This window comes from Bombina bombina, chromosome 5 (assembly GCF_027579735.1).
Source record: "Bombina bombina isolate aBomBom1 chromosome 5, aBomBom1.pri, whole genome shotgun sequence".
Classification (NCBI taxonomy): domain Eukaryota; kingdom Metazoa; phylum Chordata; class Amphibia; order Anura; family Bombinatoridae; genus Bombina; species Bombina bombina.
Window position 1 is genome coordinate 1,105,620,476 of NC_069503.1, and position 19,342 is coordinate 1,105,639,817.

Here is a 19,342-nt window from a genome sequence, read left to right on the forward strand (position 1 = left end):
TCCTGGATGGAAGGAAGAATAGTTCGAATGGTTTCCATCTTGAACGATGGAACCTTGAGAAACTTGTTTAAGATCTTGAGATCTAAGATTGGTCTGAACGTTCCCTCTTTTTTGGGAACTATGAACAGATTGGAGTAGAACCCCATCCCTTGTTCTCTTAATGGAACAGGATGAATCACTCCCATTTTTAACAGGTCTTCTACACAATGTAAGAATGCCTGTCGTTTTATGTGGTCTGAAGACAACTGAGACCTGTGGAGCCTCCCCCTTGGGGGAAGTCCCTTGAATTCCAGAAGATAACCTTGGGAGACTATTTCTAGCGCCCAAGGATCCAGAACATCTCTTGCCCAAGCCTGAGCGAAGAGAGAGAGTCTGCCCCCCACCAGATCCGGTCCCGGATCGGGGGCCAACATTTCATGCTGTCTTGGTAGCAGTGGCAGGTTTCTTGGCCTGCTTTCCCTTGTTCCAGCCTTGCATTGGTCTCCAAGCTGGCTTGGCTTGAGAAGTATTACCCTCTTGCTTAGAGGACGTAGCACTTTGGGCTGGTCCGTTTCTACGAAAGGGACGAAAATTAGGTTTATTTTTTGCCTTGAAAGGCCGATCCTGAGGAAGGGCGTGGCCCTTACCCCCAGTGATATCAGAGATAATCTCTTTCAAGTCAGGGCCAAACAGCGTTTTCCCCTTGAAAGGAATGTTAAGTAGCTTGTTCTTGGAAGACGCATCAGCCGACCAAGATTTCAACCAAAGCGCTCTGCGCGCCACAATAGCAAACCCAGAATTCTTAGCCGCTAACCTAGCCAATTGCAAAGTGGCGTCTAGGGTGAAAGAATTAGCCAATTTGAGAGCATTGATTCTGTCCATAATCTCCTCATAAGGAGGAGAATCACTATCAACCGCCTTTATCAGCTCATCGAACCAGAAACATGCGGCTGTAGCGACAGGGACAATGCATGAAATTGGTTGTAGAAGGTAACCCTGCTGAACAAACATCTTTTTAAGCAAACCTTCTAATTTTTTATCCATAGGATCTTTGAAAGCACAACTATCCTCTATGGGTATAGTGGTGCGTTTGTTTAAAGTGGAAACCGCTCCCTCGACCTTGGGGACTGTCTGCCATAAGTCCTTTCTGGGGTCGACCATAGGAAACAATTTTTTAAATATGGGGGGAGGGACGAAAGGAATACCGGGCCTTTCCCATTCTTTATTAACAATGTCCGCCACCCGCTTGGGTATAGGAAAAGCTTCTGGGAGCCCCGGCACCTCTAGGAACTTGTCCATTTTACATAGTTTCTCTGGGATGACCAACTTGTCACAATCATCCAGAGTGGATAATACCTCCTTAAGCAGAATGCGGAGATGTTCCAACTTAAATTTAAATGTAATCACATCAGGTTCAGCTTGTTGAGAAATGTTCCCTGAAACAGTAATTTCTCCCTCAGACAAAACCTCCCTGGCCCCATCAGACTGGGTTAGGGGCCCTTCAGAAATATTATTATCAGCGTCGTCATGCTCTTCAGTATCTAAAACAGAGCAGTCGCGCTTACGCTGATAAGTGTTCATTTTGGCTAAAATGTTTTTGACAGAATTATCCATTACAGCCGTTAATTGTTGCATAGTAAGGAGTATTGGCGCGCTAGATGTACTAGGGGCCTCCTGAGTGGGCAAGACTCGTGTAGACGAAGGAGGGAATGATGCAGTACCATGCTTACTCCCCTCACTTGAGGAATCATCTTGGGCATCATTGTCATTGTCACATAAATCACATTTATTTAAATGAATAGGAATTCTGGCTTCCCCACATTCAGAACACAGTCTATCTGGTAGTTCAGACATGTTAAACAGGCATAAACTTGATAACAAGGTACAAAAAACGTTTTAAAATAAAACCGTTACTGTCACTTTAAATTTTAAACTGAACACACTTTATTACTGCAATTGCGAAAAAACATGAAGGAATTGTTCAAAATTCCAAATTTTCACCACAGTGTCTTAAAGCCTTAAAAGTATTGCACACCAAATTTGGAAGCTTTAACCCTTAAAATAACGGAACCGGAGCCGTTTTTAACTTTAACCCCTTTACAGTCCCTGGTATCTGCTTTGCTGAGACCCAACCAAGCCCAAAGGGGAATACGATACCAAATGACGCCTTCAGAAAGTCTTTTCTAAGTATCAGAGCTCCTCTCACATGCGACTGCATGCCATGCCTCTCAAAAACAAGTGCGCAACACCGGCGCGAAAATGAGGCTCTGCCTATGCTTTGGGAAAGCCCCTAAAGAATAAGGTGTCTAAAACAGTGCCTGCCGATATTATTATATCAAAATACCCAGATAAAATGATTCCTCAAGGCTAAATATGTATTTAATAATGAATCGATTTAGCCCAGAAAAAGTCTACAGTCTTAATAAGCCCTTGTGAAGCCCTTATTTACGATCGTAATAAACATGGCTTACCGGATCCCATAGGGAAAATGACAGCTTCCAGCATTACATCGTCTTGTTAGAATGTGTCATACCTCAAGCAGCAAGAGACTGCTCACTGTTCCCCCAACTGAAGTTAATTGCTCTCAACAGTCCTGTGTGGAACAGCCATGGATTTTAGTGACGGTTGCTAAAATCATTTTCCTCATACAAACAGAAATCTTCATCACTTTTCTGTTTCTGAGTAAATAGTACATACCAGCACTATTTCAAAATAACAAACTCTTGATTGAATAATAAAAACTACAGTTAAACACTAAAAAACTCTAAGCCATCTCCGTGGAGATGTTGCCTGTACAACGGCAAAGAGAATGACTGGGGTAGGCGGAGCCTAGGAGGGATCATGTGACCAGCTTTGCTGGGCTCTTTGCCATTTCCTGTTGGGGAAGAGAATATCCCACAAGTAAGGATGACGCCGTGGACCGGACACACCTATGTTGGAGAAACAGAATTTATGCTTACCTGATAAATTACTTTCTCCAACGGTGTGTCCGGTCCACGGCGTCATCCTTACTTGTGGGATATTCTCTTCCCCAACAGGAAATGGCAGAGTCCCAGCAAAGCTGGTCACATGATCCCTCCTAGGCTCCGCCCACCCCAGTCATTCGACCGACAGACAGGAGGAAATATATATAGGAGAAACCATATGATACCGTGGTGACTGTAGTTAGAGAAAATAATTCATCAGACCTGATTAAAAAACCAGGGCGGGCCGTGGACCGGACACACCGTTGGAGAAAGTAATTTATCAGGTAAGCATAAATTCTGTTTTCTCAAACTTTGGTGTGTCCGGTCCACGGCGTCATCCTTACTTGTGGGAACCAATACCAAAGCTTTAGGACACGGATGAAGGGAGGGAGCAAATCAGGTCACCTAAATGGAAGGCACCACGGCTTGCAAAACCTTTCTCCCAAAAATAGCCTCCGAAGAAGCAAAAGTATCAAATTTGTAAAATTTGGCAAAAGTGTGCAGTGAAGACCAAGTCGCTGCCTTACATATCTGGTCAACAGAAGCCTCGTTCTTGAAGGCCCATGTGGAAGCCACAGCCCTAGTGGAGTGAGCTGTGATTCTTTCAGGAGGCTGCCGTCCGGCAGTCTCATAAGCCAATCGGATAATGCTTTTAAGCCAAAAGGAAAGAGAGGTAGAAGTCGCTTTTTGACCTCTCCTTTTACCAGAATAAACAACAAACAAGGAAGATGTTTGTCTGAAATCTTTAGTAGCCTCTAAATAGAATTTTAGAGCACGGACTACGTCCAAATTGTGTAACAAACGTTCCTTCTTTGAAACTGGATTCGGACACAAAGAAGGTACAACTATCTCCTGGTTAATATTTTTGTTGGAAACAACTTTCGGAAGAAAACCAGGCTTAGTACGCAAAACCACCTTATCTGCATGGAACACCAGATAGGGCGGAGAACACTGCAGAGCAGATAACTCCGAAACTCTTCTAGCAGAAGAAATTGCAACCAAAAACAAAACTTTCCAAGATAATAACTTAATATCTATGGAATGTAAGGGTTCAAACGGAACCCCTTGAAGAACTGAAAGAACTAGATTTAGACTCCAGGGAGGAGTCAAAGGTCTGTAAACAGGCTTGATCCTAACCAGAGCCTGAACAAATGCTTGAACATCTGGCACAGCTGCCAGTCTTTTGTGAAGTAAAACAGATAAAGCAGAGATCTGTCCCTTCAGAGAACTTGCAGATAATCCTTTCTCCAAACCTTCTTGTAGAAAGGATAGAATCTTAGGAATTTTTATCTTGTTCCATGGGAATCCTTTAGATTCACACCAACAGATATATTTTTTCCATATTTTATGGTAAATTTTTCTAGTTACAGGCTTTCTTGCCTGAATCAGAGTATCTATTACAGAATCTGAAAACCCACGCTTTGATAAAATCAAGCGTTCAATCTCCAAGCCGTCAGTTGGAGGGAAACCAGATTCGGATGTTCGAATGGACCCTGAACAAGAAGGTCCTGTCTCAAAGGTAGCTTCCATGGTGGAGCCGATGACATATTCACCAGGTCTGCATACCAAGTCCTGCGTGGCCACGCAGGAGCTATCAAGATCACCGAGGCCCTCTCCTGATTGATCCTGGCTACCAGCCTGGGGATGAGAGGAAACGGTGGGAATACATAAGCTAGGTTGAAGGTCCAAGGTGCTACTAGTGCATCTACTAGGGTCGCCTTGGGATCCCTGGATCTGGACCCGTAGCAAGGAACCTTGAAGTTCTGACGAGACGCCATCAGATCCATGTCTGGAATGCCCCATAATTGAGTTATTTGGGCAAAGATTTCCGGATGGAGTTCCCACTCCCCCGGATGGAATGTCTGACGACTCAGAAAATCCGCTTCCCAATTTTCCACTCCTGGGATGTGGATCGCAGACAAGTGGCAGGAGTGATCCTCCGCCCATTGAATTATCTTGGTCACTTCTTTCATCGCCAGGGAAGTCCTTGTTCCCCCCTGATGATTGATATATGCAACGGTCGTCATGTTGTCTGACTGAAACCTTATGAATTTGGCCTTTGCTAGTTGAGGCCAAGCTCTGAGAGCATTGAATATCGCTCTCAGTTCCAGAATGTTTATCGGGAGAAGAGACTCTTCCCGAGACCATAGACCCTGAGCTTTCAGGGATTCCCAGACCGCGCCCCATCCCACTAGGCTGGCGTCGGTCGTGACAATGACCCACTCTGGTCTGCGGAAGCTCATTCCCTGTGACAGATTGTCCAGGGTCAGCCACCAACGGAGTGAATCTCTGGTCTTTTGATCTACTTGAATCGTCGGAGACAAGTCTGTATAATCCCCTTTCCACTGTCTGAGCATGCACAGTTGTAATGGTCTTAGATGAATTCGTGCAAAAGGAACTATGTCCATTGTTGCAACCATCAATCCTATTACTTCCATGCACTGCGCTATGGAAGGACGAGGAACAGAATGAAGTACTTGACAAGAGCTTAGAAGTTTTGATTTTCTGACCTCTGTCAGAAAAATCCTCATTTCTAAGGAATCTATTATTGTTCCCAAGAAGGGAACTCTTGTTGACGGGGACAGAGAACTTTTTTCTTTGTTCACCTTCCATCCGTGAGATCTGAGAAAGGCTAGGACGATGTCCGTATGAGCCTTTGCTTTTGACAGGGACGACGCTTGAATCAGGATGTCGTCCAAGTAAGGTACTACTGCAATGCCCCTTGGTCTTAGAACTGCTAGAAGGGACCCTAGTACCTTTGTGAAAATCCTTGGAGCAGTGGCTAATCCAAATGGAAGTGCCATAAACTGGTAATGCTTGTCCAGAAAAGCGAACCTTAGGAACTGATGATGTTCCTTGTGGATAGGAATATGTAGGTACGCATCCTTTAAATCCACGGTAGTCATAAATTGATTTTCCTGGATAGTAGGTAGGATCGTTCGAATAGTTTCCATTTTGAACGATGGTACCCTGAGAAATTTGTTTAGGATCTTTAGATCCAAAATTGGTCTGAATGTTCCCTCTTTTTTGGGAACTATGAACAGATTGGAATAAAATCCCATTCCTTGTTCTCTTATTGGAACTGGATGTATCACTCCCATCTTTAACAGGTCTTCTACACAATGTAAGAATGCCTGTCTCTTTATTTGGTTTGAAGATAATTGAGACCTGTGGAACCTTCCCCTTGGGGGTAGTTCCTTGAATTCCAGGAGATAACCTTGAGAAACTATTTCTAGCGCCCAAGGATCCTGAACATCTCTTGCCCAAGCCTGAGCAAAAAGAGAAAGTCTGCCCCCCACTAGATCCGGTCCCGGATCGGGGGCTATCCCTTCATGCTGTTTTGGTAGCAGTGGTAGGCTTCTTGGCCTGCTTACCCTTGTTCCAGCCTTGCATTGGTTTCCAGGCTGGTTTGGGTTGTGAAGTATTACCCTCTTGCTTAGAGGATACAGAATTAGAGACTGGTCCGTTTCTGCGAAAGGGACGAAAATTAGGCTTATTATTAGCCTTAAAAGACCTATCCTGTGGGAGGGCGTGGCCCTTTCCCCCAGTGATGTCTGAAATAATCTCTGTCAAATCAGGTCCAAATAATGTTTTACCTTTGAAAGGAATGTTAAGCAATTTTGTCTTGGAAGACACATCCGCTGACCAAGACTTTAGCCAAAGCACTCTGCGCGCCACGACAGCAAACCCTGAATTTTTCGCCGCTAATCTAGCTAATTGCAAAGCGGCATCTAAAACAAAAGAGTTAGCCAATTTAAGTGCTTGAACTCTGTCCATAACCTCCTCATATGAAGATTCTTTACTGAGCGATTTTTCTAGTTCCTCGAACCAGAAACACGCTGCCGTAGTGACAGGAACAATGCATGAAATTGGTTGTAGAAGGAAACCTTGCTGTACAAAAATCTTTTTAAGCAAACCCTCTAATTTCTTATCCATAGGATCTTTGAAAGCACAACTATCTTCGATAGGAATAGTAGTGCGTTTGTTTAGAGTAGAAACCGCCCCCTCGACCTTGGGGACTGTCTGCCATAAGTCCTTTCTGGGGTCGACTATAGGAAATAATTTCTTAAATATAGGGGGGGGAACAAAAGGTATGCCGGGCCTTTCCCACTCTTTATTTACTATGTCCGCCACCCGCTTGGGTATAGGAAAAGCGTCGGGGGGCACCGGAACCTCTAGGAACTTGTCCATCTTACATAATTTCTCTGGAATGACCAAATTGTCACAATCATCCAGAGTAGATAACACCTCCTTAAGCAGTGCGCGGAGATGTTCTAATTTAAATTTAAATGTCACAACATCAGGTTCAGCTTGATGAGAAATTTTTCCTGAATCTGAAATTTCTCCATCAGACAAAACCTCCCTCATGGCCCCTTGAGATTGGTGTGAGGGTATGTCAGAACAGTTATCATCAGCGTCCTCTTGCTCTTCAGTGTTTAAAACAGAGCAATCACGCTTTCTCTGATAAGTAGGCATTTTGGATAAAAGATTTGCTATGGAGTTATCCATTACAGCCGTTAATTGTTGCATGGTAATAAGTATTGGCGCACTAGATGTACTAGGGGCCTCCTGTGTGGGCATAACTGGTGTAGACACAGTAGGGGATGATGTAGTATCATGTTTACTCCCCTCATTTGAGGAATCATCTTGGGCAATATCATTATCTGTTGCATTACTGTCCTTACTTTGTTTGGACACTATGGCACAATTATCACATAAATTTAAATGGGGAGACACATTGGCTTTCATACATATAGAACATAGCTTATCTGATGGTACAGACATGTTAAACAGGCTTAAACTTGTCAACAAAGCACAAAAAACTTTTAAAATAAAACCGTTACTCTCACTTTAAATTTCAAACTGAAAACACTTTATTACTGAATATGTGAAAAAGTATGAAGGAATTGTTCAAAATTCACCAAAATTTCACCACAGTGTCTTAAAGCATGAAAAGTATTGCACACCAAATTTCAGAGCTTTAACCCTTAAATTAACGGAACCGGAGCCGTTTTTACATTTAACCCCTATACAGTCCCAGAATGAGGCTCTGTCTATAACTAGAAAGGGCCCCATCTGAAAAAGGTGTCCAACACAGTGCCTGCCGTTTTTCTAAACGTTCACCAAGATTATAATACCAATAATTAGTTAGAATCTGCATAATATGCCTAGTAAAGCAATTGTTTTAGCCCAGAAAAATGTCTACCAGTTTTTAAGCTCTTTTTGAAGCCCTTTATTCTTTTATGTTTAACTAAGAAAATGGCTTACCGGTCCCCATGAGGGGAAATGACAGCCTTCCAGCATTACATGGTCTTGTTAGAAATATGTCTAGTCATACCTTAAGCAGAAAAGACTGCTAACTGTTTCCCCCAACTGAAGTTACTTCATCTCAACAGTCCTGTGTGGAAACAGCAATCGATTTTAGTTACTGTCTGCTAAAAATCATCTTCCTCTTACAAACAGAAATCTTCATCCTTTTCTGTTTCAGAGTAAATAGTACATACCAGCACTATTTTAAAATAACAAACACTTGATAGAAGAATAAAACTACAAAAAACTCTTAACCATCTCCGTGGAGATGTTGCCTGTGCAACGGCAAAGAGAATGACTGGGGTGGGCGGAGCCTAGGAGGGATCATGTGACCAGCTTTGCTGGGACTCTCTGCCATTTCCTGTTGGGGAAGAGAATATCCCACAAGTAAGGATGACGCCGTGGACCGGACACACCAATGTTGGAGAAAGGGCCACAAAGCTAATAAGGGGAATGGAAAATTTAAGATATGAGGAGAGGCTAGCCAAACTGCGTCTGTTTGAGAGGTGACATGATTACTTTATATAAATATATTCAAGGCCCACATACAGAGATGGCAGAAGCTCTGTTTATTCCAAGAAAATTGTTTGTGACATGAGGTCACAATTAAGGTTGGAGGAAAGGAGATTTAATCTCCTGCAACTGAAATGTTTTTTCACTGTAAAAGCAATAAAATTGTGGAACTCATTACCAAAGGAGGTAGAGAATGCCAATACCCTCGATACATTTAAATATTGTTTGGATACATTCTGTAGAAACAAAATTCATGGATATGATTGCTTGTATTAAATGGGTCACCTTTAAGTGGGATTATTTAAGCTTAACTGGAGCTTTTTGTAAGTATTTTAGATTTGTATAGGTTGAACTTTTTTTAAAACCTCATCTACTATGTTACTATGTTACCTACAAAACATTTATGCAAAGAAAAATCTAGTGTATAATGTCCCTTTAATTCTGCAGTGTTCAATTTACAGAAGTGGCACAATTTTCAAACTTAAAGAGACAGTCTACTCCAGAATGTTTGTTTAAAAATATAGCTAATCCCTTTATTACCCATTCACCAGTTTTGCATAACCAACACTGTTACATTAATAAACTTTTACCTCTGTGATTACCTTTTATCTATGCCCTCTCATAAGTAACTCCACAGGCGTGAGCACAATGTTAACTATATGCCACACATGAACTTGCGCTATCTGTAGAAAACTGCCAAATGCACTGAGATAAGAGGCGGCCTTCAAGGGCTTAGAAATTAGCAAAACTCAGTTTAGCTTTCAACAAAGAATACCAAGAGAATGAAGCAAAATTTAATGATAAAACCAAATTGGAAAGTTGTTACATGCCCTATCTGAGTCATTAACATATAATTTTGACTGGAATGTCCCTTTAAATTAAAGAAATAGGGGAAAACTAAATAATGAGAGCACACTATAAAGTTGTTTTATGTATTTGTTTATAATCCTATATCAATGTGCTTTAAAAATTTGATTAAGATTAGGTACAAATACATCAGTACTAAATAATAGCCCAACATTGCACTTTTTTTAAATAATCAAGTAATGGTCCTGTACATCACTTTGGGCTACGACTTTGAACACATATCTTGACCTTTAAAGCAGTTAGTACTGACACTAAATTGACTTTGGTTCCTACCTGAGTTGTGCTTTGAGTTCAGTAAACCGTGGTCTTCTGCTAGGGTCATAGGCCCAACACTTTGTCATAAGGCTGTAAAGTGTAGGAGGGCAGTTGGGCGGCATGGGCAACCGTTCACCATTCTCAATCCGACCAATCACATCATTGTTCTTAACACCTTGGAAAGGCTTCACTCCATACATCAATATTTCCCACATGCACACACCTGAAAATGTAAAGAGAGAGGTGATAGGTTAAAGCAATATTACTAGGAAATACGTTCACAAGAGCAAAAATTGTGTATGGCTATGCAGATGCGAGCTACATTAATCCTATTATCAGTAATAAGGAAATTTATAAAAAGGAAATTTATGCTTACCTGATAAATTGATTTCTTCTACGATACGACGAGTCCACGGATTTCATCCTTACTTGTGGGATATTATCCTCCTGCTAACAGGAAGTGGCAAAGAACACCACAGCAGAGCTGTATATATAGCCCATCCCTTCCCTCCACCCCCAGTCATTCGACCGAAGGTTTTTAGGAAGAGAAAGGAAAAGCTAAAAGGTGCAGAGGTGACTGAAGTTGAAAAAATTAAATATAATCTGTCTTAAAATGACAGGGAGGGCCGTGGACTCGTCGTATCGTAGAAGAAATCAATTTATCAGGTAAGCATAACTTTCCTTTTCTTCTACAAGATACGACGAGTCCACGGATGAAAGGGAGGGACAAGACAGAGACCTAAATGGAAGGCACCACTGCTTGAAGAACTTTTCTCCCAAAAACAGCATCAGAAGAAGCAAAAGTATCAAATTTGTAACATTTGGAAAAAGTATGAAGAGACGACCAAGTCGCAGCCTTACAAATCTGTGCAACAGAAGCATCATTTTTAAAGGCGCATGTGAAAGCCACAGCCCTAGTAGAATGAGCCGTTTCAGGAGGCCGCTGTCCAGCAGTCTCATATGCCAGGCGGATGATACTTCTCAGCCAAAAAGAAAGAGAGGTAGCCGAAGCTTTCTGACCCCTACGCTTTCCAGAATAAACAATGAATAATGAAGATGATTGACAGAAAATCCTTAGTCGCCTGCAAGTAAAACTTCAAGGCACGGACCACGTCTAAGTTATGTAACAGACGCTCCTTCTTAGAAGAAGGATTAGGACACAATGAAGGAACAACAATTTCCTGATTAATATTCTTATTTGAAACAACCTTAGGAAGAAATCCAGGTTTGGTACGTAAAACCACCTTATCAGAATGAAATATAAGATAAGGCAAATCACATTGTAACGCTGAAAGCTCAGAAACTCTTCGAGCAGAAGAAATAGCAACTAAAAACAGAACTTTACAAGATATTTAATATCTATGGAATGCATGGGCTCAAACGGAACCCCTTTAAGAACTCGAAGAACTAAATTCAAACTCCAGGGAGGAATAATTGCTCTAAATACAGGCTTAATTCTAGTTAGAGCCTGACAAAAAGACTGAACATCTGGCACATCTGCCAAACGTTTGTGAAGCAAAATAGACAAAGCAGAAATTTGTCCCTTTAGGGAACTTGCTGATAACCCTTTCTCCAATCCTTCTTGGAGAAAAGACAGAATCCTTGGAATCCTAACTTTACTCCATGAGTAACCCTTGGATTCACATCAATAAAGATATTTACGCCATATCTTATGATAGATTTTTCTAGTAACAGGCTTTCGAGCCTGTATCAAAGTATTGATGACTGAATCAGAGAATCCTCGCTTAGATAAAATCAAGCGTTCAATCTCCAAGCAGTCAGCTGCAGAGAATGTAGGATTTGGATGCAGGAAAGGACCTTGAATGAGCAGATCCTGTCTCAAAGGAAATTTCCACGGTAGCAGAGAGGACATGTCCACTAGATCCACATACCAAGTCCTGCGTGGCCACGCAGGAGCTATCAGGATTACTGAAGCTCTCTCCTGATTGATCCGAGCAATCACGCGTGGAAGGAGAGGAAACGGTGGAAACACATAAGCTAGGCTGAACGACCAAGGTACTGACAAGGCATCTATCAGTTCAGCCTGAGGATCCCTCGACCTGGATCCGTAACGTGGAAGCTTGGCATTCTGATGCGATGCCATCAGGTCTAATTCTGGTCTGCCCCATTGGTGAGTCAATGAGGCAAACACCTCTGGATGGAGTTCCCACTCCCCCGGATGGAAAGTCTGACGACTTAGAAAATCCACTTCCCAGTTCTCTACTCCTGGGATGTAGATTGCTGATAGATAGCAAAAGTGGGCCTCCACCCATCGGATTATTGTTGATACTTCTATCATCGCTAAGGAACTCCTTATTCCCCCCTGATGATTGATATACGCCACAGTCGTGATATTGTCCGACTGGAATCTGATGAATTTGACCGAAGCCAACTGAGGCCACGCCTGAAGCGCATTGAATATTGCTCTCAGTTCCAGAATATTGATTGGAAGTAGAGACTCCACCTGAGTCCAAACACCCTGAGCCTTCAGGGAATTCCAGACTGCACCCCAGCCCAGTAGGCTGGTGTCCGTTGTCACTATCACCCATGAGGGTCTGCGGAAACAAGTCCCCTGGGACAGATGATCCGGCGACAACCACCAAAGAAGAGAGTCTCTGGTCTCTTGATCCAGAGTTATCTGAGGAGATAAATTTGCATAGTCCCCATTCCACTGTCCGAGCATGCACAGCTGCAGCGGTCTGAGATGAAAGCGAGCAAACGAAATGATGTCCATTGCCGCTACCATTAATCCAATGACCTCCATACACTGAGCCACTGAGGGCCGAGGAATGGACTGAAGTGCTCGACAAGTATTTAGAATCTTTGATTTTCTGACCTCAGTCAGAAATATTTTCATGTCTACCGAGTCTATCAGAGTTCCCAAGAAAGGAACCCTTGTCTGTGGAACTAGTGAACTCTTTTCTATGTTCACCTTCCAGCCGTGAGTTCTCAGAAAGGACAACACGGTGTCTGTGTGAGATTTTGCCAGCTGATAAGTTGACGCCTGGATCAGAATATCGTCCAGATAAGGCGCCACTGCTATACCCCGCGGTCTGAGAACCGCTAGAAGAGACCCTAGAACCTTTGTGAAGATTCTGGGTGCTGTGGCCAGCCCGAAGGGAAGAGCCACGAACTGATAATGTTTGTCCAGGAAGGCAAACCTTAGGAACCGATGATGATCCTTGTAAATAGGGATATGAAGGTATGCATCCTTCAAGTCCACGGTAGTCATATATTGACCCTCCTGGATCATTGGTAAGATTGTTCGTATAGTCTCCATCTTGAATGATGGAACTCTGAGAAACTTGTTTAGACACTTGAGATCTAAAATGGGTCCACGGATGGGAACCACGAAAAGATTTGAGTAAAACCCCTGCCCCTGTTCCAGTTTTGGAACGGGACAATTACTCCCATGGTAGAGAGGTCTTTTACACAGCGTAAGAACGCCTCTCTTTTTATCTGGTCTACAGATAATCATGAAAGATGAAATCTCCCTCTTGGGAGAAAATCCTTGAATTCCAGTTGATACCCGTGGGTCACGATTTCCAGTGCCCAAGGGTCCTGAACGTCTCTTGCCCAAGCCTGAGCAAAGAAAGAATGTCTGCCCCCTACTAGATCCGGTCCCGGATCGGGGGCCGCCCCTTCATGCTGTCTTTGTAGCAGCAGTGGGCTTCTTGGATTGTTTACCTTTATTCCAAGCCTGGTTGGTTCTCGAGACTGACTTGGATTGAGCAAAATTCCCATCCTGCTTTGTAGAGGAAGAGGAAGTAGAGGGTCCTCCTTTAAAGTTTCGAAAGGAACGAAAATGATTTTGTTTACTCCTCATCTTAACAGACTTATCCTGAGGTAGGGCATGGCCTTTACCTCCAGTAGTGGCAGAAATGATTTCCTTCAATTCAGGCCCGAATAGGGTCTTACCTTTAAAAGGAATAGCTAAAAGCTTAGATTTTGATGACACATCAGCAGACCAAGATTTGAGCCATAACGCTCTACACGCTAAAATGGCAAATCCTGCATTTTTTGCCACTAGCTTAGCAATTTGAAAAGCGGCATCAGTAATAAAAGAATTAGCTAGCTTGAGAGCCTTAATTCTATCCAAAATGTCATCTAATGGAGTCTCAACCTTCAGAGACTCTTCTAGAGCATCAAACCAAAAAGCTGCTATAGTAGTAACTGGAACAATGCAAGCCATAGGTTGTAAAAGGAAACCCTGATGAATAATTTCTTTAGAAGACCCTCTAACTTTTTATCCATAGGGTCTTTGAAAGCACAACTGTCCTCAATAGGTATAGTTGTATGCTTAGCCAGGGTAGAAATAGCTCCCTCCACCTTAGGGACCGATTGCCAAGAGTCCGGAATGGTGTCTGATATGGGAAACATTTTCTTAAACTTAGGAGGGGGAGAGAACGGTATACCTGGTCTATCCCATTACTTTTTAACAATTTCCGAAATTCTCTTAGGATCTGGAAAAACATCAGTGTAAGTAGGCACCTCTAGATATTTGTCCATCTTACACAATTTCTCTGGTGGTATCACAATAGTATTACAATCATCCAGAGTCGCTAAAACCTCCCGAAGTAACAGGCGGAGGTGTTCAAGGACCGATGACCAAGTAGGCTCAAACAACCGCATGGAGGAGCGGTTAACGATACAAGCCATGTGGAAACGTTTACCCCTAGTATACACTACGGTCAAAATGTATAAACACCAAACCGCAAAACATATCTCCCAGTGTCTTTTATAATGAGCATTCAGCACTCTGTCATTATAAACTCCTTGGCCCAAAAAATGTCAACTGAATAAAATAAAATGATGCATAGGTTTCAGTAACACCCCCCTTTGATCACAGGTCTACTGCTTACCCCTTCCCTAGCAGGGAAATAAATGTCAGCCATTTCTGATATACCAAGTCTTCTCAGAATAAAGGGCTGCACATACCTCAATGCTGCTTGTAGCATGAACCGGTCTCCACACTGAAGATGTCTCCTGTATTACCTTCAGATTTGTGGTAACCAACATGGATCTTAGTTACAGCTGCTAAGATCATCAACCTCAGGGCAGAAATCTTCTTCCATATCCCCCTGAGGGAAACAGTACTCACTGGTACCATTTAAAATAAAAAAACTTCTTGATTGAAGAAACTAACACTAACACCTCACTTTACCTCTTCCTAGTACAAACACAGGCAAAGAGAATGACTGGGGGTGGAGGGAAGGGAGGAGCTATATATACAGCTCTGCTGTGGTGCTCTTTGCCACTTCCTGTTAGCAGGAGGATAATATCCCACAAGTAAGGATGAAATCCGTGGACTCGTCGTATCTTGTAGAAGAAATATACTTTACTTCAGCTGTGTTCATACAGTACAATTTCCCTGTTTCCAATCTCCAGGTGGGCCGCTAACATAACAAAACCTGTGTGAGTGACCACCTTGGAACATGTTTATTCCAACACCTATTTCTACTGACAAAGGGCTAGATTACGAGTGGCGCGCCAACAGTTGCATGCGAGCGAAAAGGAGCTTGTTGCGGCTCTTTGAAGTCGGAAGTAGCGTACGTATTACAGGTTGAAAGTAAATGCATTCGATCAAGTTCAATTTAATTTGATGCACGTCAGTATAGTGCGACTTCAGAGCTCTGGTTAACTGTTACACTTGACAAAAAACATTAAAAATACATTTAAAAGTACAGTTGCACTTATAATAACACAACCTAATAAAAGTTATTTTAATTTAAAAAAAAAAAAAAAAAGCATTCAAGGGCTCAAAAGATATGAGGAAAGGGAAAAAATGACTGCAAAGGGTTGAGAAATAGAAATGGCTCAATTTTAGAACTAAATTACATGAAACGGGGGCAAAATAAAGAAAATATATTGCAGAGTTGTTTCATTACACATAACATTTTGGGCACCATTTTTCAAAGCTTCAACTAGCAAACCGCCATTGAAAACAACGGATTCACAAGACATCGGTTTAACCAATTTTCCACCTGTACAAAGCCAAATTGAAGTACAAGACAGGTTCACTTCTACTTTTAGTAACTTTAAAGGGACACTGAACCCAAATAGGATCGCCAGACCATATGAAATCCAACAATACACAAGCTTATGGGCATGAAACGGAGAGATAAGGACCCTATCTGAGAAAACTCTATATGTAGGACAAAGTGTTTAGTCTCACAGAGACAGCCTCAGAGAAACTAGACTTAAAGAGACACTGGACCCAAATTTTTTCTTTCGTGATTCAGATAGAGAATGCAATTTTAAGCAACTTTCTAATTTACTCCTATTATCAATTTTTCTTTGTTCTCTTGCTATCTTTATTTGAAAGAGAAAGCATCTAAGCTAAGGAGCCAGCCAATTTTTGGTTCAGACCCTGGACAGCACTTGTTTATTGGTTTATCTACCAATCAGCAAGAACAACCCAGGTTGTTCACCAAAAATGGGCCGGCATCTAAACGCACATTCTTGCTTTTCAAATAAAGATACCAAGAGAATGAAGAAAATTTGATAATCGGAGTAAATTAGAAAGTTGCTTAAAATTGCATTCTCTATCTGAATCATGAAAAAAAAATAATTTGGGTTCAGTGTCCCTTTAATAAATGGGGCCCTTTATATTAAAAATCTCAAGGTGTTTACTGTCCCTTAAAATCTGAAGAAGTAATTTTGAGTGCACTACAAATAGCTTTTGTCAGACCTACATCAAATATTTACTGAATGGATTTTAACCACAATTTGCAAAAATAAAGCCCATTATTTAAAGGGACAATAAAGTCAAAATGAAACGTTTATGATTTAGACAGGGACATGTAATTTTAAACATCTTTTCAGTTTACTTACATTATAAAACTGCTTTGTTCTTTTGGTATCCTTTGTTGAAGAGTAAACCTAGGTAGGCTCATAAAAGCTCAGGAGTGTGCATGTGTCTAGTACTCTAAGGCAGCAGTGTTTTGCAACATTATTTGTAGCAATGTTATAATCGGTTGCAAACACTGTACTAAAGACACGTGCACACTCCTGAGCTCTTGACTTTACTGCTCGGAGTTATGAAAGTTTAATTTTGACTTTAGTGTCCCTTTAACTACAGTGGTTATGACCCCTCACAAATGTAACCGACCCTTTTGTACTTATTAGGATATGTATTTTTATGTACCCTATGAATGTACTCTGTATAGCGTTGTGGAATCTGTTGGCGCTTTATTAGTAACTGTTAATAATAATAATAATAGCAGCATCTCCTTTTCTATATTGTCAGTAAAACAAAATACTGGTTTCATTTTAGAACTGACCCATCCACATAACCAATAAATGGACAATAAATTAGCATTTGAAATACTTATTAGCACATACATTCGCATTCTTTTTCTTTCAACTCTTCCAACATTTATTGGAAGGGACATTTAAACAATCTGATCTAATCCTGCATCTCTACAGGACAGACAAGAAAATGATGATTTATTTAGTACATGGAGGTGCATTTATATAAATTAAAAAAAAATATCGATTTTTAAATTTTGGAATAAAATAAAGTTTTAACAAGTGTCAGAATTGTTGTGCCCATTGATCCGCTATTCAGAGCCATAGATTAGTATCTGAAAAAATGACTGCCTTATTAAGCTGCAGAAACTCCTTCCATCTCCTCGCCAACCACTGAGGGAAGCCTTCGCCTCATGAGACAGGACTATAAATTGTGGTTGCTCTGGCAGGAAGCGTCAAGTGAAACCGTGCAAATGAAACTCAGCACAAAGATATGTGCAAGCAATCCCCAACCCCTAGCATGCATGTGCAAATCTTTGGATCTGAAAGAAATGCAATTTGGACCATTTTGCCGTATACTTGTGTTGCTAGTTTTATTTTTGCCCCAGAGAATTGTTAGTTTTAGCACAAATCTATTTAATGACTACTACTTACAACTAGCTTGCTGGGACCCATGGAATGATGAATTATTTATCAGGAATTTAAATTTCTTGCTGAAAACATAAACTAACTTAATTTTCACATAAACTAAAAAGGTGCCAACTTTAAAAATGATTCCATTTAATAAAAAGCAGTCACAGAGTTGTTTATGTTCTCCAGCTAAAATAAGGAGATCTGTCCTTTTAAGGGAAGTTCAAGAGAATATTGCAGTTTCGTATTCCCAGATAGTTATTGTAGCAAAGTTACACACAAAAAGGAACAGTGCTTTTTTTTGTAAAGTGTGCACTCTTTATTCGTATACATTATCTAGTAGTGAATTTGCACAACGTAGAATGTTATGGGCTTCTTAAATTTATGGCTTTGTTTTTTAATTGATTTATTTGTGATCTACATCATTTTTGTGCGTTTTTTTGTCCACACAAAAGTCAACACAATGAATTGGATTACACATGGGTATACATTGTAGGGAAACTTCCTAGCTTTAAAAATGTTTGCAACAAATATTAAAAGGTACATTAACAAAAACCTGTGAGATAATTATTCAAATCCTAAGGATGGATGGCAGAACAGATATTCTAAACCACACCAATGCTACAAAATGCAGATCTGTTGCAAACTCTGGCAACATTTAGCCATGGAAACCAATTACCATAACATTTTTCTTTTAGTACAATTAGATATGTATTTAAACACTATATGCTAAGTGGCTTATAAAAAAAATGGAAGAATGTGCAGAACTTTTGAAATAAAGATATAAAACCTTTTATCCAAACTGCTTGGGACTGAAAAAGGTTTGGAATTCGGAATATTTTTATATTTGCATCTGTAAAATGGCACAGCTTGGAGAGGGGATGTGACCAAGTGTAAAAAACAATATCTTATGTCATTTATGCAATATTTACATCCCATAATTAGGGATGCACCGAAATGAAAATTCTGGACAGAAACCGATACCGAAAATTCAGGATGATCCTGGCCGAAAACCGAAACCGAAATTGTTTTTTTCTTTTTTAACTACAGTGTGTGTGTGTAGCTGAGAGAGCTTGTAGGCGGGAAAGCTCCAATAAATGGACATGGTCACTTGTACAGTAGGGCGTGATCTGCAGTGAAACTGGAGCTCTATAAGGGAGAGCGTGGTTATAGCCAGACAACAATACGAGGTGGACATGTGTTTTATTTTTGGGTGTAGTTATCCGTGCGATGAGCGTGGCTGCACCTGATCGTCTCTCATCGTATCTCTGCCTAGTTCGGGTCTCACACTGACCCGTCAGATTATATGTCCAGAGCCCCAAATGGAGTCTGCCTGTCACCTATCACCAGGACCACTGGACTTAGCTACAACCTCACGTGCAAGGTGGTTATAGAAAGTTACTGTGCTTTTTTGTTTACACTGTCTGGTGGGTGCTAATTTGTACCAACTGTGTGCGAGCTTGGGGCTTATGCTTATAAAGTGTGCACGCATATTTGCCTCTGATAATATCAAGTGTTTATAAACATGTTACTTATCCTCCTTTGATATTTGTATTCACTATTCAGAACTT

General features: G+C 41.2%; 1 protein-coding gene across 10 annotated transcripts in view; it reads right to left on the reverse strand.

The window, feature by feature from the left end:
- The window catches only part of PTK2 (protein tyrosine kinase 2), a 773,150-nt gene that overhangs the window by 109,204 nt on the left and 644,604 nt on the right, over window positions 1-19,342 (reverse strand). For all 10 annotated transcript variants that reach the window (XM_053715391.1, XM_053715387.1, XM_053715388.1 and 7 more), the window contains one exon: window positions 9,909-10,113. In XM_053715391.1, coding sequence (XP_053571366.1) covers window positions 9,909-10,113 — 205 coding nt within the window. The remainder of the gene's footprint in view (window positions 1-9,908; window positions 10,114-19,342) is intronic.